Source organism: Akebia trifoliata, chromosome 3, assembly GCF_017979445.1.
Source record: "Akebia trifoliata isolate Shusen 1 chromosome 3, ASM1797944v1, whole genome shotgun sequence".
Taxonomy (NCBI): domain Eukaryota; kingdom Viridiplantae; phylum Streptophyta; class Magnoliopsida; order Ranunculales; family Lardizabalaceae; genus Akebia; species Akebia trifoliata.
The window spans coordinates 39,877,812-39,902,301 of record NC_141377.1 but is presented as its reverse complement, the minus strand read 5'-3'; the positions used below and the strand labels follow the sequence as shown (position 1 = coordinate 39,902,301).

The window sequence follows — 24,490 nt, the reverse complement described above, 5'->3', positions numbered from 1 at the left end:
TAGTACTGTTTAACTAAATATTCTCTCAATGATGGCTTTGAAGGCTTTATGCAATTTTATTAACTAAAAGTTTTTTTTTTTTTTTTTTTGTCTGTATATTTTTTTTAAATATTACATTTATTTGCTAATCAAAATGAAATTATGATAATTCGACTAGCCCAAAACACCCAAAATTACTAAACTTGGGTTAACCCAAATCCAACCCAGTTTTATAATGTCAGGCTCGGATTAGTGAGCTTAGGCCCAATGGTCGTGTTGTGTTGAGCTCAGGTTGAGGGTTCTAGTACTTCAGTTGAGGCTGGGTTTACCCTCCAATCCGCTAAGGTACAGCCCTATCTAGTACTTCAGTTGAGGCTGGGTTTACCCTCCAATCCGCTAAGGTACAGCCCTATCAAACATTGTTTTGGTACTGGCAATAGACCACCCTCAAGAAATATTTAGCCTTATGGAAGAATAATTTGTTTCCCAACTCCCAAGAATACAGAATTCATCCTGGAGATGAAATATATGTATATAGGTCGTGTTCAAGGGCCAACAAGTTTTGTCCCATGTGGGTCAGAAGTTTCTGAATGAACTGATTTTTCGTGAGGATAATCTCTATTGCCTCTAAAAATCAGCCTATTCGGAGACTTCTAACCTGATCCACGATTCTTCAACTTGTAAACATGTTGGCCGAATAGTTGGCTCTTGAACATTGCCACTTATGTATATATATACATACATATAGGGTCACGTTCAATGGCAAACTTTTTAGCAAAACATGAGTTAGAAGTTTTGGAATGGGCTGATTTTTAGTGAGGATGATCTCTACAGTGAGGAGATCATCATCACCAAAAATCAGCCCATTCTAAAACTTCTAACCACATCAAAAACAGTTTACAATAAATGGACGATCCACGATTTTTCAAAAGTTTTGGAATGGGCTGATTTTTGGTGAGGAGATCATCCTCACCAAAAATCAGCCCATTCCAAAACTTCTAACTCATGTTCTGAAAAATGTTTTGCCAAAAAATTAGCCATTGAACACTGCCCATATATATATATATGGAAATGCTCAACACCCTACACTTTACCCTACGTTTTATCAAACATGTTTTGTCCTACATGAGTTAGAAGTTTTGGAATGGGCTGATTTTTGGTGAGGATGATTTCTACGATTAGAAGATCCTCCTCACCAAAAATCAGCCCATTCCGAAATTTCTAGCCCCATGTTTACAAGTTGAAAAATCGTGGACCGTCCATTTTTTTGTAAATCATTTTTTATGAGGTTAGAAGTTTTGGAATGGACTGATTTTTGGTGAGGATGATCTCCTCACCAAAAATCAGCCTATTCCAAAACTTCTAACCCATGTAGGACAAAACACGTTTGGTAAAGCGTAGGGTGGTGAATGGGATTCATATATATATATATATAACAAACGTAAAAAACGGTAAAAGGAACAAGTTTGCTGCCATTACCATCCATCCAAAATGGACATAATTTATTGTTGGAAACACATTCTTTTTGCTACATGATTTGGTTGTATTTTTTACAAAATAAACGTCTCGTCGACCAATATGCTTAGAAATAATACACGTATAAGAGCTTTTAACAAAATCTGCCAAGTAAAAGGGACATCTGTAAACCCATGGGGGTTGGCTCAATGGTAATTTTGGACTGATAATACGTGCATGTGATGTGCAGGCCTTGCACGTGCCTCAGGACTAGTCCTTGGACAAGACCATGGTCAATGGACTGGGCAAAGCCCAGATATAATCTTGGTCTGCTGTCTACAGGGATACGGGTTATCAAAAAAAAAGGGAACGGGGAGGGGCGTCTCTTTTTTTTCCTGTACTTTCTTTGAAACTATTAACAATTAAACAATTTCTAATTACAATTGGAATAAATATTTAAAAAAGTGAGGAAAAGCATGTAAGCAGGCTTTCAACTGGAATCTTTGTGGGAGCCTAATAAGAATCAACTCAATATTGTTGAGTATTTTATGGTTCACCAGACACTGGTATTTCTGTTGTGCTTCCTTCAAGCAATGGCTTCATGTTTGACCTTTCATCAGTAGTGACGTGATGCTCGCTATCTTCATTAAATTTGTCCACACCGTGTAGAAAGATCCCTGCCAAAATAGACACAGAATAATACATTTAATACCTGATTAACCCCATGGATGAGCTTATTCTTCAAATGGGTTATAATCCATTTGTTGCAGAAGAAAAGTCTCATAATTGAAAAAAAAACAAAAAACAAAAAACAAAAGGAATAAACGCTTGTTAATCAATGGCCTTTGTTGTGCATCATCAAACCATCTCAACCAACGTTCCATCCTTGCATTCTTTTCTTTAAGTCGGGAAAACATAACCACAACTGTGGGTAAGGTGAAGTTGGATGATTTTAGGTGGACATTGTTTGGAGACACAAATATTTTAACTGAATAAAACTTACCTACAAACCATATACCAGATGCTAGGAAAAGAATGGATGTGAGAATAAGCGCAGTCTCCCTCCAATTTTTAATATGATCCTGCACGATATTAACCACGAGAGTAAATCTAATAGCAACATTCCCTAAAAAGTAGTAATCTAATTACATAATTTATGAGAAAATTACAATAACTGAATGAAATAATTAAATAAATGTACTCCATACTTGCATTGTTCCCTTAATAAATATTCATATTCATTCATACAGGTAATTCTTTTTTGGAATTTCTCAGGAATCTAAGGACGAAAAATATTTGAGTAAAAATATCCCTCATCAAAGTCTTATACCAAAAAATTTGGGGCGGGCTGAATAAATCTTGTTCTTTAGTTCAATTGTCTAAAGCAATGTCTTATGTTAATTCAAATGTGTTCATATCTCTCACTACCACAATTCACAACCTTTTTTGGTCCTCTTCTACTTCGTTTAGAACCTTCAATTTGCACATTCCTTGGAAATGGGGTCGTTATCAATCTTCATTCTACATGAACAAACCATTTCATTTGACATTCCTTTAGTTTTTACACCTGTTGGGCCACCTACTCTATATTTTCATGAACAAATTCATTTTCAAATTTTATCTTTCTTAGTCTTCCCATCCGTCCATCTCAACATCCTAATCGTTGCCACGTTCAATTTATGAACTCGTTATTTATGATTGGACAATATTCAGCTCCACAAGTATAGTGGATCTTATTTCGTCTCATAAAATTTTCCTTTTAATTTGATTGGGATGCATCAGTCACATAGCATTCCAGACTCACACATCCACTTTAACCATACAGCACTAATTGTATGGAAAACATCTTCCTCAATCTCTCCAAAACTGATGGAAAATAGAACTAACGTAATAGAAATGATCACTAAGTGTACTTCCTGGTCAACAATATTTCCTAGCCCTTACCACCAGTGGCTCCCCGTGACTCTATCCAAACCTGATCAGTGAAGAAAGTGCTTAAGGGCAGTAGAGGGGTCTCCTATGACCCATTGAATAGGCTTCATATCTTAAATCACCAAGGTTTTGAATCTAAAGTGGCATTACATACTCCATCTTGGTCCTACTTATTCCAAAGCGTTTGGACTCCAAAAACATCATCTAACACTAGGGCTTTGCGAGTCCCTCTCTATTCTCATCATCTAACACTACGTCAATACATCAATGGAACAATTCTTGGATACGAGCAATTTCTATAAGATTTAACGTTTTCCATAATGTAGACCGGTTGCAAGTGGGAATCCATCCACGTCCCCACCATTTATTCTCATACTAGTCACAGCTCCATCATAAACGCCCTCTTTTTTTCATAAGTATCATAAAGTTCCTCAATTATGTTAATACACCTACTTGTCACTATTTTCTTTCCTAATACCCACCAAATTAAATCTCAAGGGACTTTGGCATGTACTTTCTTTAAGCTAATAAAAATATTTGGAGATCCTATATCATTTCTCAAAACTTCTTCATGATTTGCCTAAGTATAAAAATTGCCTTCATGATTAAATTTACTATATAACACAAAAACTCTTTTCATTAAAAAGATAGAAAATGGTTTTCTTAAATGGAGATTCATATTGTTTTTAGAAGAATTGATTGAAAGTGTATTATTTATTGACCTGGTTTTAAATGGAGATTCATATTGTTTTTAGAAGAATTGATTGAAAGTGTATTATTTATTGACCTGGTTTTAAATGGAGATTCATATTGTTTTTTCATACACAAAAAAGACATGTTATCAAATTTAGAAGATACAATTAGACAAATCAATGTCAATCATAAAGATACCCTGAACTTATTGTGATAAACTAAAGGATATTAGCTAACCAATATTTTCATTGCTAATGTGTATTTGTATTAATTAGAAAAAGAATGTACAATGAATGCTAAAAAGGATTTAGTTAGTACTGGGGGGGGGGGGGGGGGGGGGGGAGGGGGTTCCATTAACTCAAGAAATAAGCATGAACATTAATTAATGTTCAAAAATCCTTAATAAACATCAGCTAACCAATTTAACAAATTTAAAACCATGATTAACTGAATACGTAATTATTGTCTCTACACCTATGCCCATGATGCTGTGAAAATGTCCATCTGCACAATTGTGCAGATCAAAACTGTACACCCACCCTAGTTTCAAGTCTGAAAGGAAATGAGGTCACTTGTCTCGCCAAACTTAAGTACGGTTTCTTTTGGCATAGCTACAAGGGACAAAGATCTACTTTAGAAAATAGGATTCTGTGACACCAGGAAATTGACCCACCAAATAAAATTTTTCTGAAAGAGAGCACACTAAATTTGTGCGCCCATGTAAATGGAGACAACAACAGAGGTCACTTGTGCAGATCAAGACTGTACACCCACCCTAGTTTCAAGTCTGAAAGGAAATGAGGTCACTTGTCTCACCAAACTTAAGTACGGTTTCTTTTTGGTATAGCTACAAGGGACAAAGATCCACTTTAGAAAATAGGATTCTGTGACACCAGGAAATTGACCCACCAAATAAAAAAATTCTGAAAGAGGGCACACTAAATTTGTGCGTCCATGTAAATGGAGACAGCAACAGAGGGCCAATCTTCCTATGGAATCTTACAAATGTTTTATGACTAAGAGATCCAAATTTGTGATATTGCATGGCGATGAAATCAAATCAACACCAACAAACTGAACCGTAAAGACATTTGATGCTTACCATATAATTGATATACAATATACACAATTCTTTGAAGAAAAAAAATAGTTAGTTATGAACAGTTCTCTCTCAGTTCCCTACTTCCAGTTGTCTCCATAAGGAGTTTTGTCATAGAGCGTACACAGTAAAAATTTATCTGCCGACCCCAAATTTTTGGGATTAGGTTTTCAATATTTAAAGAATTTTTTTTATTAGATCTCAAAACCGCACTATAGAATGTGATATAATATTTCCATTTCCAGTAAGTTTCTGAAATAGATAGTACCATCACAACAAAACAACAATAAAAGAGCTAGTTACTTCAAAAGACTACAAATCAACATTGGCTATGAAATCATCAATATTTGTTTCCGAGTCTATTAAAGATCTAGGTGATAGAAATTATGAAGGCAAACCTGTAAAACCCCAACAAGAGGAGAGGAAGGAACATCCCCAAAGATGTGAATTGAAACTGTGGACATAGCCATAGACAGTGGTCTCAAACTGGGTTTCACACAATGGAGACACACATAATTTACAGGACCCTGCAAAAGAAAAGTTAAATTGTTAATATTAACAAGTCTTCCAAGTTTTTAGTCTATAAAGCTTTAATTTGTGCTTAAAACAATAGTAGTTCTGTAGTAACAAGCTGGTTTCCAAACAATGCAACAAGATCGCATGCTAAGACTAGGTAATTAGTTCAACGTGTGCGATCGTCAAAATATTAATCTAAACGATCTACAAATGAGTATTCAATGTTGCCATGCAATGCTGGTCAATAAGCATAACAGTTGTATAACTTTTATAGTAATGGATAACCACGATATCAGATTATCTCATCTCTAGATTAGCTTAAAGCCCGCATAGTCGTGCAATGTAGCATAGCAAGCATATAAGGTTTGAATGTAATGTACACCTTGAAATTAAAAAGTAAATGTTTTAGACTGAACAAGTCAACCTGTTTGCTAGAATACCAATATTAAAGTATTGGTCATTTGCTTAAAGATCCATATCGTGCAACCTTATGAAGTTACGGTAAATGTTAATGAACAAGAACCATGCCTGGATTATGAGGTAAGTGCAACTGCAATATAGAATGAAACAACTGAATTTGCAATCATAATATATTGTTTTCTGTTTAATTGAACTGTACCTGTGTGGCAAATACAAGTAATTCACCAACTGAGAACAGCACTATGAAGCCGTACAAGTTCCTTGAACAGAAGGCACTAAAGCAAAATATCGCCCCCAGAAATGTTGCTCCAGAAAGAAGCTGCAAAGGAATCAAAATGAGTTGTTTAATGATAACTTCCTAACACAAACTCCAAAATAAGTAATTAAAATTAGAAAAGTTAGTCCAATTATGGTAAAGAAAGATACATTGAACATAATCAATAATTAGTTATTGAATTCAATTACAGTGCCTTTACCTATCTGCACAAACAAGGTGGGGTTTTAAATCGGTATATGTTACTGGCTAGGTTTAGAATATGTGCCCTATTGTGAAACTACAGTCACTTGATGGTAAATAACTATGTGCCTGATTTATTGGACATACAATAAAAACTTATTTCTAGACAAAGAGAATTTCTCACAACTATAATTATACATAAAATGATCATATGACGCTCCACACATTACCATTTTACTGGATGCCAAAATCTCTAGCATCAGATTTGAGAGTTGAAGATCATCGTATTTACTTTTAGAATGTGATCGACACAGAAGTGTGTCAGTGTCCAACATGTATAAGATGTATGATAAGATGCCTTTGAGAATCCTCACATACTGGCACGGTCCATAAACATGTATAATATTTTAATTATGTTTATTCATATTTTTTTAATAAAAATAAGGAGAGAAATAAAAGTCTATTAATGTATACAGGATCGATTACACCAACCCTCTCTTAGAAGTAACTCTGTTTTAGAAAATTGTTAAAACAATGGGTGACGTGTCCAACTAAAAGGAAAATTTAATAACCACAATAAAAATAGCTATGCTCTATGGAGTTGGATGCAAACATAATAGATTGAGAGTCGCATAGATGAGAATGCTTAGATGGATAGGTGGAAAGACTAAAACGATAAAATTATAAATGGATGCAATCGTGGAAAATGTAGTAGCAGACCCAATAGGTGGAAAACTAAGAAAAAATTGATTGAGACGGTTTGATCATGTTCAACGACTGCTGATTACAACCACAACTAGAAGGAACATGCAAGTTGACGGTTCTAAAAGAGAAAGGGGAAGACACAAAAGAAGCATGGATTGAGGTAGTGAGAGAGGACATGAACACATGCACTTACAAAGACATGGCTTTAGATAGAATTGAATGGATGAACTTGATTAATGTAGCCCACCCTAAATTTTGGGGATAAAGCTTTGATGATGATGATCAACATGTTAGAATAAAGGGTGACACTATCTTACGTTTTAGGATGTGTATCAGGTTGTGACAAAGAGTGTGTGTCGATGTGTCCAACACAACAAAATCCTCAATTCATGCCTTTGTGACAGCATATAGAAGACATTGTGATCAAATAGAAAAGGATAGCCATTTGAAATAGTTTCTAGATCCAACTAAGGGAAGTGCATTGACTTGGAACAATTGCTCATTTCTAGACATCCAAAGAAAAGATGTTGAAGGACTTATGCAGCATGTTTGAGAAATCCACAAGTTCAACAAATGAAATTTGAGAGCCATATAAGATGCAAACTGATGCCATGGCTAAAGGAGATACAATGATATAATTCTTTTGGGGCCGGAGAGGACTCTGAAAAGGTCTTATCAAAAGATTCATTCATGGGGCCTTGGACCTAACTTGCCGCTGCATAAACTTCAAACCAATCACCTAAAACCATCATGACCAGACCTATTAAGTCATCATTAACAACCCTCGTGCACAGCTTAGACATCTCTAAACCCTGGGGAAAACATCAGTATGTCAATTACTTGTTTCACATCAAAAAGCGACCAAGGTTTCACAGAAAGAAGAACAAAGATTTTATACTTATCATCTAGGAATTATAAGTGAATCAACTGAAACAGTGAATGATGATTCTCAAAGCCAGATGAGAGCAGGAACAAAAATTATTCAGCCTCTATTGCAAGTGAGCCAATATTCGGGATGGATAATTCTATTTTGCACACAACCAGATTAGAATACCTATGGTGCATGAATTGAATTAGGAAATTAACCAACACATGCTAAGAAATTAAGAAATGCATTCGACAAACACATCCTTCTAGTGCAATTGCATCTACCTTAAAAGCATTGGGAATTGTAGAATTCATGCGATCAAGAATGTAGCCTCCAGCTAGAGTTCCAATTATTCCACACACGATTGTAATTCCACCAAACAACATATCCGCATTACTCTGAAAAAACCATGATTCAGTAAGAATACAAGAAATTTGAATGTGAGCTCTGTGGTATTGAAGGAAAGACAAATTGACATTTAAAATGTATAACAAAATATATATATATAAAATCCCTAGATTAGGAAAGCACAAAACCTTCAACATGCGATTTACAAGCAAGAAGAAAATGTTAGCCAATCTATGCTTGAGTGGGAGACTCATCATCACAATTTATCCGCCACATTTTTTGGATTGGACAAACAACAGCCCTGAACAGTACTGGATTACTATGATATTGCAAGAGTTTAAGGTAATGTTTATCATGTTGTTTACGTCACTTCAAATTCTCATAATTTGAGCAATCAATCACTTCTTTTCGACAGTCATGTGGGCAGAAGATTGAGTTTAGACGTTAACAGGGCATGTTATTAATTAATAAACATATGGAAAGTAGTACACAGCTTACCATATGATAAATATCATAACCAGCCTTTGGCCCCCAATACGAATAAGCTCCTATGACAAAGTTGTATGATATGTATCCTGGAGAGAGATTTTACCAATAAAGAAGAATACTGTGAATAATTGCCCCATATGAAAAATTATTGAGCTGAGTTCTTCGAGAAGCCAACCCTAGTCCAAACATCTAAATAACAAATTAAATTGATGAAGGAGGCTAGGTGTACTACACACGGTTAGGAGTTTGAGAATAGTGTCAAGGTACCTAGAACATTAACAACATAAACCTTATCAAGCAAGAGCACTTTCATATCTTTCCAAAATCTTGAAAAGTGATTCAAATGCTTGACTTCACCCTTCGACCTGCCAAGAACAGGACACAACTGAATTAGATATATAAGTTACAAATTTAAGGTCCATTTGGCAGACCCCAAGACAGTTGATATTTTTTTTGTTTTGAATTTACATTGCCAGCCATGTCTTTGGAAGTCAATGCATTTAGGAAATATCTCTTTTGAGCCAAAAACTCACACGTGCCTTCATAAATGTCCCAAACAATGTTTGCATGGTTTTCTTTGTTGGTTTTGCTGCTTGGGGAGAGAGGGGGAAGGGAGCAGTTCAGGCATCAATGTTTTCTACCCAACACAACTATGGTGCTCAAATATCATCTCGTACCATATAGGCCTTAGTATTTAAATTTGTGAAGTAAACCCATTAACGTCAATCAACGCGGCAAGCAAAAGACGTCCATAAATGAGTATAGTAGAATCAAGATTTTAAAATCCTCCAAAACCGAGATGACGCACCCAAGCCATTTGGGTATCGTTGACAAATGAGACAAGATTCCATGACCGGAAAAAAAAATCATCCAAGATACCAAGATGACACGTCCAAGTCATCTCAGTATCATTCATGACGAGATGAGGCATGAAACCGAGAGTTGAAACCATGAGTATAGATGAGGGTGTTGCAATTGATGAATGGTTTAGAATAGGAAAGACAATCAATTCGAGGAAATTTATGAATAGTCCTAATAGGAGATAAATTAATGGAAAGATGTTTGAGATGGTTTGGGCATGTAAAAAGGAAGACCAATAACAACAACAAAGAGATTGAGAACTTGGGTGCAATTCGAATGGTCTAAAAGGGCAAGAGGAAGGCCAAGAATGATGTGGATGGAGGTTGTAGGAAATGATATGAAGATACATGCCAAAAATGAAGATAAGGTTCAAGATTGAGTGGAATGAGAAATTGGAGTCATGTAGCCGACCCCAATAGTTGGAATAAGACAGAGAAAATGTTAAACTAATATTAATGATAAAAGCATTACGTCGATGTAACAAATGCTAATAATGTAATGGTTGGAGGCGAAGACATTAGAAAATGATACTTTGAAAGAAAATAAAATAAAAACATTTGTAATTGTGGATCCACATGGATGCGCCATAAAACACAGTTGGTATGACTCGCAACTAAATTTTGTGTATTCGTGCATATGGAGGGCACTTCGACAATCTAATTTCATGCCCACCAAAAAGGGCATGCCAACATCTAACATCCGTACAAAGTGTACATACCAAACACGCATGAACTCGTGCATACACACATTTGTACGAAATGCCAAACAAATGATCATGATAGGCTCAAAATACTGACACTTGCACCATTCAGCTTGATGCATTAAGAGATATTTTTAAAATAAATCCACAAAATCATACAATCGAGACAACAATGCAAGAGTGAATGACCAAAGGTTAAGGACTGGCTAGTGTCAAAGCAAATGCAGATGAGACAAATGAATTCCCAATTACAGTTGGTTTACATCAAGGATCAACTTTGAGTCTATATTTGTTTGTAGTTATGAATAAAGTAGTTGCTCATAGTCAACATAACATAACTTGATGTATGTTATTTGCATATAACATATTATTAGTTGATGAAAGTAAAGGAGTCAATAGAAAACTAGAACTACGGATGGAGGTGAATGAGCTCAAGAGCTTTAAAATAAGAACAACCAAGAACGAGTATATGGATTGAAAATTTAGAACTAATGCCCACAAAAGGAATATCAAATAAAAATAGATGCTAAAAAAATATCCAAAAAGGCCATTTTTGTTATCTCAAAAATATTATACATAAGGATGGGGATTGAAGAAGATATTGCTCATAGGATCAGAATTGGATGGTTAAAGTGAAGGTGTGCTTCTCGAATGCCATGTAACTTGAGTCTTGAGCATACCAATCAAATTAAAAGAATATTTTTATAAGATGATAGTAAGGCTAGTTGTGCTTTATGGAGATTGTTAAGAGCTCTTATTTATTGTTGTGTGGGCTCAATACTTAAGCCCACACGACCCATGTCTTATTTCTCATTAATGTAAAGTCATGTGGGCCCAATACTTAAGCCCACATGACCAACCACATGTTTTTAATATAAAAGAGAGGTTGAACCCTATTGGGAGTGACCTACTCATTCTCTTATCTAGTTTCCTCCTTCTCACCTTGATCCTAATCTTCTATTATGGTATCAAAACACTTCTACCATTAGATCTGCTTGATTTCTCTTATTCTCTTCCCTTTTCTTAATCCATTTTTCTTCCCTCTTCAATCTGGTACTTCCAAACCCTAAGGCCTTAGTTTCAAAAAGGGATTAGGTGTTTGAGGTCTGTTTGTTTCAACTAGATGTTTATCTAGGATTTGGTTTGTGTTTGTTTAAGGTGTTTATGAATGATTGAGGAATTGGTGGACAATTTTTAAGCCCCAAAATTCAGCTTTCAAAACAAATCTGTGAAAAATGTCGTGTGAATAGTGCCCTTGAACAGTATTTTTTGCACCCAAAAAAAAAATTTAGACTTCTTTGACTCCTTGATCAACAGTTTGAAAATTATCCATGTTATTTAAAAACCATGCATATGACCAATCAGAAGCACAATCATGAGTGTAGTGATACATAAGGCATTGAACAAGCTTGGATGGTAGAGGTTCTCACACGGAAGTTTTCTTTGAGGTGTGGTCATTCAACTCATCATTTCCGACCAAGCTACCACCTTTTCCATCTGAAACCTTTGAGCCTGCAATTAAAATGTGATTACTACACCCAAGAAAGAAATTCATTTCAAATAAGAAATAAACAATCAAAGATCTGTATTTCTCAGATATGATAAACAAGATGCAATGATATCCAACTAATAATTTATTCTAAAAGAGAGCACATTAAATCATACGCAAGCATGAGACCATATCCACAGAAGACATGCTTTCAAGTGGCAAGTCTATGCCTATTTGCCACAACTTCAAGGTGCATGCTAAATTAACATCAAATTTTCCATAACTAAAAAAAATTTCAAATATTTTTCTATAAACCTCGCTTTCATACATATAAAATTTAGGAATATCCGATAACAAATAAAAGCAGAACAATTCTGTTTCTGAGGAACTTTAATATTTCTGTTTCCGTTTTTCCAGATTTTGTTTAAAATAAATCAAAATCAATATTTTCTTAGAAAATTTATAAGGTGGCTTATGTTGCATAAGTAATTCATTGAAATTCGAGTTGAAACAACCGAGTTACGGATTTTGGAAGTTGGGTGTCTCTGTTTTTCTTTTGGTGAAAATGTAGTATGAATTGCCCAAGTCAAGCCGGTTGACTAAAGTAAATATAGATTTAGGTTTGGTTTTAGTCTAATGAAAAGTCCAAGCATGCCCCTTGATTCCGGGTCACGATTTCGGGTTGTGAATCATGGGTTGGATCGTAGACGTCGAGGATCAGGTGACATCTTCCAAGGAATGAAACCTCCCAAATCCCATTAGGAATCGAATTCTGAATCATCTTCTCCGACGAACAAGACCCTGCAATCCTCACTTTTTTGGCCTTTACACCGTGACCTTAACTAATCTCTTCCTTCCTTCCCAAACCCACCACTTCCCTTTGACAAATTTGAAAAAAGGTCAACAGGGAAAGAAAATTAGAGAACAAGGACAGACCAAAAATCCCACAGCCAATGTCCATGACATTGAGAATGACAACATATTCAAGCCTCCCATCTTTGATCTCATAGCCCTCTGAATTTCGATTCTGGGTATAACCAACCAAAATCTTTGCCACCTGCATTTTAACCCCACTTGTTGTAACAACAACTATCTGCAATAGTCACCCCAGTTGAGCTCCAATTTAATCCCCCCCCCCCCCTCCAAAAAAAAAAAAAACCAAAGACAGATAATCTATATCCATGGGGACCCTTTGCCCCAAAAAGATGTAACATTTTTCTCTCGATCCCACTACAGTCTGAAAGTGACTAAGAATTCTCAAAACCGAAGACACTTCAAAGAGCACAAGGATTTGAAATGCTGGTGATCCAACACAGTGCAGCATAAGCCTGAGCCCCATGGGAATCAAAGAAAATGATCTCAATATGGAATCCAAAATGGCAGACTGGACCACCATCCAATATAAAACCAATTGACGAGACTTCATAAAGAACTGCAGAGGGCCACCTACTTAACCCTTGAAAAAGAAAAGAAATGAAGCTTTATCCATGAAGAGGATAATCTTGAAATAAAGTCGAATCAGTTGGATCTTGATGACCTTCCTAACAAACTTCCACTCTGGCATAGCTCTGAAACCTGAACTGATACACTTGTGGTTGCCTGTCACTTTATCTCTGACACACAAACTCAACATTTCTTCAAAGTTCTTTGCAATTTCCAGCCAAGTTTTTGAATCTTGAATTCAGGATCATTAAAGGCCAGATAGGATTCTTCACTGAAAAATCAGAAATTTTAATGAAAATGCCATTTTCATTATTCAAGAGTTCTACAATCTTAACATAGAGAGAGTCAACCGATTTTTCTCAAAAAAAGACTTAGTATTAGATGCAGTCAGATAGAACACATCAGAAAGCCATTGAATCCTTGTCATAGAGATGCATAAATCCTAGCCATTACTACCTCTTTTCTACTATTGCAACAGCCGTCATGTTTTTTATCCAGCATCTTTTTAACCACATGGGATCTTGAGCAGGATTTGATAAAAGCCTTATTCAAAAATCATCCAGCTTGGGTGATGGCTGAAACATCCACTGCAACCCCAAGGAACCAAGAGGGAAGAGAACAAGATGACAAACACCAAACACAAAGAAAAGACACCTAAGCCTGACTCCAATCTTTGGAAGAAACATGAGGAACTCAAACCTGATTCGGCCATTTGTTTCAACTTTTCGATCAAATAAAAATTGCTATTTTCCAATCTGAAAAAGATAATGTTGTTGATGTACAAATAATCTTCTATTTTGGGGGTTTTCAGGGCCTCTCTATCTGAGGCTTGTATTTAGATGGGAAAAGTTAGTCAAGAGGTGATATTTTTGTATCATGTTGCCCTAGAAAGTCCTTTATCCTTTTGTATTATTGGATTTTTTTTTTCTCTCCCCTTTCTTAACAATAGGTACAACTCTTTTTACCATTCAAATAAAAAAGATATGCTTAGCAGAGATATAGAAGGAATTCTTACAGCAGAATCAGTGCAAGGAGCTTCCACAGAAAAGAAACATAATTACAGTTTATACTAAATCAGTCAATGCATAAATCTAAAAAAACGGAAAATGCAGTACCTTCACCTTCAGGGAAACATGTCTCTTCAGTGATTAATACCTTATTCGGCTCAGCAGGAGAAAAGCCTGAATTACAAAATTGGGGAATATCTGAGAATGTTTAGAAGATCAAATGCAAAAACTTTTGGTAGCATAAGAGCCATGAAAATTCATGCACCTTTCAAGTTCAAAGGTTTCATAACAAAGCCTAGAACAGCAAATGGAAGCATCAGGATCGACTCTCCAAAGAACGCATAGCGCCAACTAGAATGACCTCCAACCTAAAAATTGAACAAAAATGGAAACCATTATTAGGTCTCAACAAAAAATAGAAATCAAAGTTGCACAGTTCAAGAGACATGTGACAAACAAATGCACGAACCGAAATTTCATGTCGGAACTTGTAGAAATGGAAATATTTCGGTATATTTTGTGGAAATATGTCGAAACTAATACTATGAGCTGAAGTGATAGTCTGTCCCTTTGTCCCCATGTGAACATGAGATTGAATTTATGAAATACCTGGTTGTTATATTCAAAACAACTTAAGTAACTCTTTAACATGGAATGATGGAACTAGTGTTTTATTCATAAACAAGCACATGCATTTATACCAGCATATACAGCATGCTGATATAGCTTGTCCTGATCGTGTCATTATCTAAAGAAAAATATAATAGAGAATAATCAGAGAATAAACATTTACATCAACTTTTGGAACCGCTTTGAGGAGAATTTGAAAATTTCAATCCAAAGGATTTTCCTGATGAGCTCAATAAGGAAGAAACTACAATTCCCTCTTCAAACAGTTTAAAATTTATTAAAGGCATAGGTAGAGTAATTTAAAAACATTCAACCAAATCAAGAACTCCCTCGGATCCAATAGAAAAGAGACTGTATTGAATAAATAAACCTCACAAGATCAACTTTTCAAGAAGAGCTTACCAATCCACCGTAGACATATCCAAGTGCAATTCCAGTGGGTATACACATGTAGAAGATCGCAAGCCATGCTGTTTTCTGATAAAATGACAGGAAATAATAAAATATATCTACAAAAGAAGCAAGGATATAACATGCTTGGCTACATCACAAATTCAAATAAGTGGGCACAACATGAACAAAGGCATGCCATCACATGAGATAATATGCAGCTTCTGAAAGCATTAGTGAGAAGGCAGGCTATCAGAGTCACAATGAATATATCAGCTTGCGTGGTATAGGTTTTTCAACTTTTTTTCAAGAGTTCAGGGATGGTCTTTTGAAGCCTTCATATTTAAGATGGGATTGAATCATTCATCAAGGTGGAGTAGTTGGTAGGCCTAATTTATTTTATTCCTCCAAGGTAGGTTACCTCAACCTCCTAGGTGGTCAGTGAACCGTTTGTTGTACTTCTTTCTCGTTTTTTATCAATACATAATTCTTACTTATTAAAAACAATGGGGGTGGGAGGCTACGCATATCATACAAGTTTAAATGAAACAAATGACATTTCCTACTAGGTCAAAGCCATGAAGTGCCACAAATTTGTAGAGCAACCAGGCATTTGCTAATAGATTGGCTTATTTTCATTGACTCATGAAAGAATTATGCGGCTCTAAGATGGAGAATTTCCTAGACAATTGAGAAGATCTAGATCTAGTTGCATCCCTGAACCCAAAAGCCACTTGTCCAATTGTATTTTGTTTTGCTTCCCTCTTATGTTCAGTTAAAGGGAAACAGGAGTAAGGTTTAAAATCTCGTCTCAAGGCAATGTTTCGGTCACGAGGAAAAAACTGACAGTCACAACCTTTCTCTTGAGACAGTCTCAACCAAAACATTACAAGACATTTTGAGACAATCTGAAACATTTAATGCTTCAAGGTAAAGGTCTCATTCTGGTATTGGCCAAAACCAGAATGTCTCGGACAAAACATTCCTTAAAGATACAAAACTTCAAACCATGAACAAAAACCCTACGACGGGAACCTTAATGTAGACTAGAAGTCAAGAAATACAATGTTAAAGAACCTTTTAGGGCTCAAAAGTTAGAATGTTAAGCAACTCAATTTATACAATTCCTGAATAAAAAATAATCCAAGAGCTACAAAAAAACAACCTGGGCAACTGGAGCATTGTCATCAATAAATGGAGCAGCAAGACTTATGAATGATGCCTCGCCAACACCAACCAACCTAGAAGTAAAACAGGAGCATTATTTCTAAATAAGAAACTTATAAGGTCATGATTCAGTAAGTCTCCAATTCTCAGAAAGTACTGGTGATTGATTCACTTACATGCGGCAAATTGTAATGGACCAAAAATTAAATGAAGCACCACAACCAGCAGTAGCTAAAGTCCAGACAGACAACCCAACACCAATAAGCCTAAAAGGGTTGTGACTGCAAAAAAAAATACAGAAGAATCCAACATATGAGACAAATAAAGAAGGAACAGACGACATCACACCACACTGTTATGCCATGACCAAAAGTCCTGGAAAAATTAAGTACTTTAACAATCGTCATATTTTCCACTTTTCTCACACCAAATTAAATTGAGATGCCAAGAAAGTAGAAGGTTGTGAACTGGCGGTTCTAATTAATAAAACAGTGCCGAAACTATGTCAGTTACTTTACTGATAAAAACCTACACAAAATACTGCCACCACTTGTGATGATTCAGACCAAGCAATTGCAGTTTCTAATTGCTACGATCATTACCAAGAGAGGGGCAATTAAACAAATAAAAATATTTTATTAAGGTGGCAAATATAAAAGACACAACTGGATTCTTTATAGGGGTGTCTGTTGATTAGTAACTAGTGCTACCAGAGCCACCATTTAGATTTGATGTTAAAATTTCCCTGATAAACAGCTATAAACTTGTGCCATCAATATTTTAAAAGGTAAACTTTCTTGCTCAGTAATTGTTGTCTTCAAGTTTCCCCATAACTTATGATTATGATTCAAATAACCCACCAGAAAAATAATAATTAACTCACTGCCATAAAGGGGAACTTGAGAGATACAGAATCAAAGAATTCATTTCCATAACCAAACTTGACAAAGAATTACAGAATGGCAGTGAAATGAGAAAGTTGTCATTAAGTTTGCTTCAACAAGGTCTCTGGAATTATATGCAGACTAGCAAGAGAGAATGACCCAACCGAGAAAAGGGATAGATATTCATTCCACTATTCACGGTTTGGATTCCCAAGATGTTGATAGGGTCATACTTAAACTTGTGGAATTCGAGAAGATGTTGGGCTTTTCATTCAGGAGACAGGAAGAGAAGATCTCAACTCTGTTTAGGTTCACTAGTTAGAAGAAAAAATTGAATGGAGAAGAAGCCGTCCGTGTTAACTGATATTGCCAGCAAAGCTTACTCAGGTTAAACACAAAGTTTGAAAGGGAGTTAGGGGAGTAGATTGGGTCCAGGTGATGAGGTGGAGGATTCGAGGGTTGAGATATTTAGTTTTGAGCTCACCCAGGTTGTGATGCACAGTTACATGCATTCCTTGGCGCAGTGGAGAGTTGAGATTTTATGTTCCAATAGGGAGGGGATATTTCAATAGAGGGATCAGTCAATATCAATGTCAGAAAGGGCAAACTTCTGCAATAACCTAGGGAAGGTCAAAATGTTAGTAATAACAAATTTATATGAAAGTCTTTAGATGGTAGTCGTAGACATAGGAGAGGACATCAGGTGAGTAAATGAATAAAAAAATCTCTCTTGAAATGTTAAGCTTAGTGTAGGGAAACCTTCAACTCTAAACACTCTTCCTTTTGAAGCAAAAATAAAATAAAATAGAATTAAAAAACTTCCTCCAAACTTACTCGAAAGAAGCCAAAACAAATGTAAGCGCTCAATAGCGATCCTACACAAACGTAGGCCTTGTAAATGAGGAACAAATGGTGGAGGTTGTTTATAAATAAATAAACTTGATTAGACAATAGGGTGTTAACTTGGTGACGGTTCAAGAAACAGAGATAACAATTGTGGGTGACAGATTGATTACGAAGATTTGAATTTTAAGGTGGTAGGGTGGAATGTACTCCTAGCAAAAGGTCTGAGGGGGATGTCCAAGATATGAGGGTCATTCATGTTGCAGATGAGTTTGTTGGAGCTCTTTCAATATCTTTGTTGTGTAGATACATCTTGGATCTGCTTGATTGAGTTTTTACGCAGTCTTGGTCAAAATGCTAGTGATTCTAAGGCTCATTTCTGGAAAATGATGGATGATGTAGCCAGTCTTTGTGATTTTCCTTAGTCCATCAAAGGAGTCTTTAATGTGATGAGATATTGCCATCAGAAAAGGGCAGAGTTGGATGACGAGTAGGACTTCGGTGAGTTTATGAGTAGGATTTGCTAATTGATTTTACACCTGGTAGAGGAAAATTCAATTCGACAAATATTCAAAGACAGTCATAATCTAAGGAGCCTTTTTCCTCCGGTTTTTCTATATCCATTGCATCATTTCAATATAATACACACTTAAAGAATATTGATTGTGATCAAAAGTAATTGAAGAAGTATTTCTATGGCTGTCATTTTGCCTTTGAATTTCTTCCTGACCATACCACATAAACAGAAACATGTATAAACTAAATATCCCAGCCAGCTGTCCCTTTGGACACTTTGAAAGACAGCAGCAACTGAGACCATCATGACTTACATATAGTACGCTACTCAGTTTCATTTCCCCACATCGTCGCCTACATTCTTTCCTTTTCGTTTTTTCAGTAAAGGGAGAAAGAAAAAAAATGCTCACAAGGTTGGTTGGATGCAAATGTAACCATAGTTCAAATTTTTGTTGTTTTGTAATATTTCAGCAGAACATTCATGTTTTGGCATAGACCAGAACGAAACATTGAATGTTTCGAAATGTTTTGGAATATTTCAGAATGTCTCGGTCAAGACCATTTCGGTCTTTCTCCTGACTGAAACATTGCATGGAAATGAGATTGTAAACCTTTAACGTAACCACCAAAGGAACAAAAGTAACAGTTGTGGTGTTGACCATGGTCAGGTTGTGAATAAAGAAGGTATGGGTACCTGATGCAACAGCATAGAGAGAGAAATTAAAAGATAAAGGGATCCATGTATTTCATACTCTATTCTGTGGACCAAATCAAGTGGAAAATGCAAAACACATGTACTAAAATTTGGGAAAGAGAAAAAAGCAGGCATTTACCTCTTTGCCAAGGATGCAAATATTGGAGAAGCCACTAGAAGTCCAACCATAAAAGCAGATGACAGAACACCATCCTCAAAATAGTTCAATTTAAAATCTCCCCTATAAGCAACAATAAAACGATTAGGTGAACCAATAAGAGTACTATTCTCATTATTTATTACTTGAACAATACATAAGTACCAGACATGCTCATTAAAAATGTTATGCATTTTCCTAGAAAGATTACTTTCTTCATTTCCTTTCCCACTTTCTTCATTCCTGTTCTTCGTCCAATGGAAACCTCCTTTTTTAGGAAGCATTGCAACAAATGAGGTACTTCTCAATTGACAACAAACCTAAGACTATCGAGAAGCAAATGGATAAAGTAATTCGTGATTTCTTTCAAAATGACAACTGTGGGTCCCATAAATTTCACTTAGTCAATTAGAAGATCATTTATTCGCTCAAAAGAGTGGAGATTTGAGGATTAGCAATACCAGGATCATGAACGTAACGTTATTGAGTAAATGACTATAGAGATTTAGTGTTGAATAAAACAGCCTTGAAAGAGTCCATTGACGAAACAGGGAGTTGAAAAATTGAGGTGGGAAAGAAGATAGGTGAGATCAACCTATGGAAGTGGTATTTAGAAAGGTAAGATCAACTTATAAACATGGTGTTCAGAGCATAGTTAGCAATTCGGTGGATGGAAAAAACGGTACGAAAATAAATCGGGTACCATTCGGAATAGTGATGCATCGGTTCGCTCGAAAATTCGACGAAAAAAACACAGGACGGTAAAAATACGATAAAGAAGCAGTTCGAGAATGATTCAGATCCAATAATTTTTAGAACTTTCAAAAATTCGGATATATATAACATATGATATAACCTAACAATTCTAATATACTAATCAAATTATCAATACTTAAATTAAAAATATCTTAAGTAAACAATCCACAATCACATTCATCCAACAAAATATATATTCGCAATTAAAGGTTTAGTCTTAATCCATCTAATAATTGATATAAATAAAAAGTATAAAACATGATATACTAAGTAATGCCAAAATCATCATGTCCCATGACCTAATTAAATTCAAAAAGAAATTTCTTTTCGTTTCTAAAAAGTAATTAATCCGAAGTAGACGAAAATTTCACCAGACGGCCAACGAGTAAACTCCACAGTGGACCGGTGGGGGCGATTTTCAACTTAGGGTTTCTTTTCCCTTCTCTTGAGCCTTGAGTTTTGAAGTAAGAACAGGGAAATACGACATATTTTAATAAAATACTTACGGAATATACGTATAAATCGCAATCTAATCGTTGGGATTCAAAGATCCGCGAATTAATATGAATCTTTGAATCCAACGACAATTTTGATCGGAAAGAGTAATATACGTCTAATTCGCAAATCAATTGCGAATTTACTAACTATGGTTCAGATAAGTGATTTAAACCCACTTCCTAACTTTTTAAAGGGCTAGCATTTAGAACAGGTAAAGGGACAAAGCTCGATTCTAGGAAGACTATTGATGTGATGTTTCCCACTTAAAGTTCAGTTCTCATGTCTTCATTAAATATTTAACAATAAATAACGATTCAAGATTGCATGGCTAGGTCAAGGCGTGAGGTACCTTGGGACTTTGGTTTTAGGAAATTATTCAACAATGGCTCATAGAATCTCTTGTTAACCTCATAAATCATACATTTGTTATCCATGTCTCTTCCTAGGATTGGGACAATCGGGTTTGGAGACAGACTCGTGACGGAGTCTCTCAGTCAAACCCTTTTATCAATCTCACCTTCTAATTTCCCAACTTCAACCATTTGAGATCCTAAAATTTCATCTAATTCCCCATCTAATGCTCTTTTTTAAATCACCTTCTCATTCATTGCAAAAAAAATTGTGCTCCTATCAGGAAAAAAAAATCCTGTGCCATTTGTTCCAATTTTATTTAACTTCCTTTTTTATTTGAACTAGCTCTTTACTCAAATGGTTTTATTACTTTTTTAAGTTTTTTTTCTAATTTTCCGTGTGAATGTGGGGTTTTGATCCCAAATCTATAGTATTACCACAAGCAAAACCTTCATCACATATTTGAGGTATGCAGTCCATGTCATTTATTTCGATAAAAATGATATAAAGGAGATTGGCCTCTTTTTGGTCGGTGGGGTATTTGTAACAATACGTACAAACTGAGTACAATCAAAACAAGAGTTTGGCTTGAATAAAATGGCATAGAAGCAGGAAAATAAAAAAATTATAAGAACAATTAAAAACCTCCAAATGTATCTTACTGAATTCCGCTACCCGACTTGCATACACCGCTGTCTGTGCACTTTCGAGGGCTTCCATTCACCCCATTACTAGCAATTACTCCTCGGTCAACATAATTTAACATATTGATCACGCAAAAGATCACTAGTAACCTGAAAACAAAGCATTTTCTCCTCTTTATACATAAAATTGGATATAAAGGTAAAACAAATGGTTCAAAGTTTCATAATTCGGAATGCTTCCACAGAACATTCTGGTTTCAGCCAAAAACAGAACAAAACTTCGATGTATCGGATTGTCGCAGAATGTTTCAATCAAAACCGTTTGTGGAAGCAATGTTTTACACTAAATAATACCTAAAAATTATAATTCGTTAGCCTAACCACTCTTTTACATAATTCACTCAGAAAAACAAAATCTGCTTCGAAAAACCCTAACAAAACAAATCTGCATTCCAATTCTTCAAAACCAAACACTCGTCTAAGCGATCTCTCCCTTCGATCTCAAGCACATAATGTAAAAAACACAAAACAGAACATCATTGTAACCCAAGGATCAATCATCAATTGCATTTGCACCTGCACGTTCTCAATCATTCCAACTAGGAGAAATTTACAGAGATCATGCGAGAGAGGGAGAGATACCGAACCTCAAAGGCGTGAACCACGAAGGCTTCGAAATCAAATCTTCGGTAGGAGACTTCTCCATATCTTCTTCGAGAGAGAGAACCCCCGAATGTTGTTGAGGTTCTTCTCCCATTAAATAAATATTTTAATTAATATAGGTTTCTCGACTGTAGAATAGTTGTTGTGGTAGCTGTTCCTTTCCCGCGCTCTGCATCGTTCCGCTTTGTCAACATGTTTCTCCGTTTGGGTTACCTTCCTTAAACGGGTGATGGTTAACGTGCGCGGGGGAGGACTGTGTCCCTAGCACATAAACAGAATATACGCCAAGAGTTGTTACGATCTGATCTTGGGTTCTTGATTTCGGGATGTTAGGTTGGCTCCGGAATTTTCGACGCGTTTTATACTTTATTGGCTTCAGAGTAGAGACACCCAAGTACCCAATCGAATTTAGTAAAGAAGATGAGTGTAGAGGGTCCTCCTTTTGTCGGATAAACTAGGGTGCAACTTGATCCGGTTCAAACCGAGAATTGAACCAACCAATAGCTTTAGGGTGGTTTGGTTCACTTTGGAACAAGTTGCGGTTCGATTCTAGATTACGAAAATGGAGAATCGATCTATTTGATTCGATTCTCGGATCAAACTTGTATAGAACCAAACCAAACTGAGAACCGAACCCTTATACAATAAATATATATATATATATATATATATATATATATATATATATATATATAGGGTCACGTTATTACGACCCCCTTTTGGACCCCCTTTGCGACACACCTTTTTGTCTTATATGGGCAAAAATGTTTGGAATGGGCTGATTTTTTGTGAGGATGATCTCTATGGTGAGGGGATCATCCTGGCAAAAAATCATCCCATTCCAAAACTTCTAACCCCATCAAAATTGATTTACAAAAATTGGACGGTCTATAATTTTTCAACAAAAATCGGACGGTCTAGAAGTTTTGGAATGGGCTGATTTTTTGCCAGGATGATCCCCTCACCATAGAGATCATCCTCACAAAAAATCAGCCCATTCCAAACATTTTTGCCCATATAAGACAAAAAGGTGTGTCGCAAAGGGGGTCGTAATAACGTGACCCATATATATATATATATATATATATATATATATATATATATATATATAGGGTCACGTTCGCACAACAACCATTTCAACTCACATCGCGACAAATCGACTCAGCCGTCGGATTTGGCGCAGATCAGCGGTCCAGATCTTCTGTTTATTTGAAAATAACGAATTTTCGTTATTTGCAATAACCTCCCCGTAAACAAAAAAAACCCAAATCCCTCTCTTAACAAAACAGATCGAACTCTTCTTCGTTCTTCTTCTCCGACTCAGATCTGCGTCTTCTTCATTTCACTCTTCGATCTGCCAACGCCTCCCCGTAAACAAAAGACGAAAAATCCCTCTCTTAACAAAAATAGTCTGAAGTCTTCTTCGTTGTTCTTCCTTCTCGTTTCTCTGCGTTCGAAGTTCCTCCCCGTTTTCTTCGTTGTTCTTCCTTCTCGTTTCTCTGCGTTCGAAGTTCCTCCCTGTCTTCTTCCTTCTCGTTTCTCTGCGTTCGAAGTTCCTCCCCGTAAAAATAGACCTTCCTCTTCGACTCAGATCTTCCTCTTCCAGCCGAAAAACAGATCTGATCTGCGTCTTCTTCTTCGTTTCACTCTTCGATCTGCTATTATTATCTCGCCACCACATCTGAAAACCAGATCTGAGTTCGAGTTTGTCTTCTGCCCTCTTCGATTCATGCCGATGAAGGTCACGGCTTCGTCTTCACTCTCTCTCTCTCAAAGGTAAGAAATCACAAACCCTTCTAACCTTTTTATTTTTTATTTTTTATTTTAAATTTCATG

At 35.9% G+C, this 24,490-nt stretch overlaps 1 protein-coding gene across 3 annotated transcripts; it reads right to left on the bottom strand.

The window, feature by feature from the left end:
* Positions 1 to 1,444: 1,444 nt before the first annotated feature.
* Positions 1,445 to 23,068, bottom strand: LOC147406912 (putative sphingolipid transporter spinster homolog 2). Of its 3 annotated transcripts, none has more exons than XM_086435259.1 (16): positions 22,639 to 23,068; positions 22,010 to 22,141; positions 19,725 to 19,826; positions 16,825 to 16,929; positions 16,647 to 16,722; positions 15,494 to 15,568; positions 14,727 to 14,829; positions 14,570 to 14,635; positions 11,953 to 12,034; positions 9,229 to 9,326; positions 8,971 to 9,047; positions 8,409 to 8,522; positions 6,294 to 6,413; positions 5,557 to 5,685; positions 2,438 to 2,516; positions 1,445 to 2,111 (listed from the first exon to the last, which is right to left on the bottom strand). In XM_086435259.1, exons 1-16 carry the CDS (start codon positions 22,746 to 22,748, stop codon positions 1,981 to 1,983), a joined length of 1,599 nt encoding a protein of 532 aa, XP_086291385.1. In that variant the 5' UTR covers positions 22,749 to 23,068; the 3' UTR covers positions 1,445 to 1,980. The 3 variants fall into 3 exon arrangements, with proteins under 3 accessions (XP_086291385.1, XP_086291386.1, XP_086291387.1); XM_086435260.1 differs by having other exon boundaries at positions 14,576 to 14,635; XM_086435261.1 differs by lacking the exon at positions 22,639 to 23,068 and having other exon boundaries at positions 21,993 to 22,119.
* Positions 23,069 to 24,490: the final 1,422 nt, after the last annotated feature.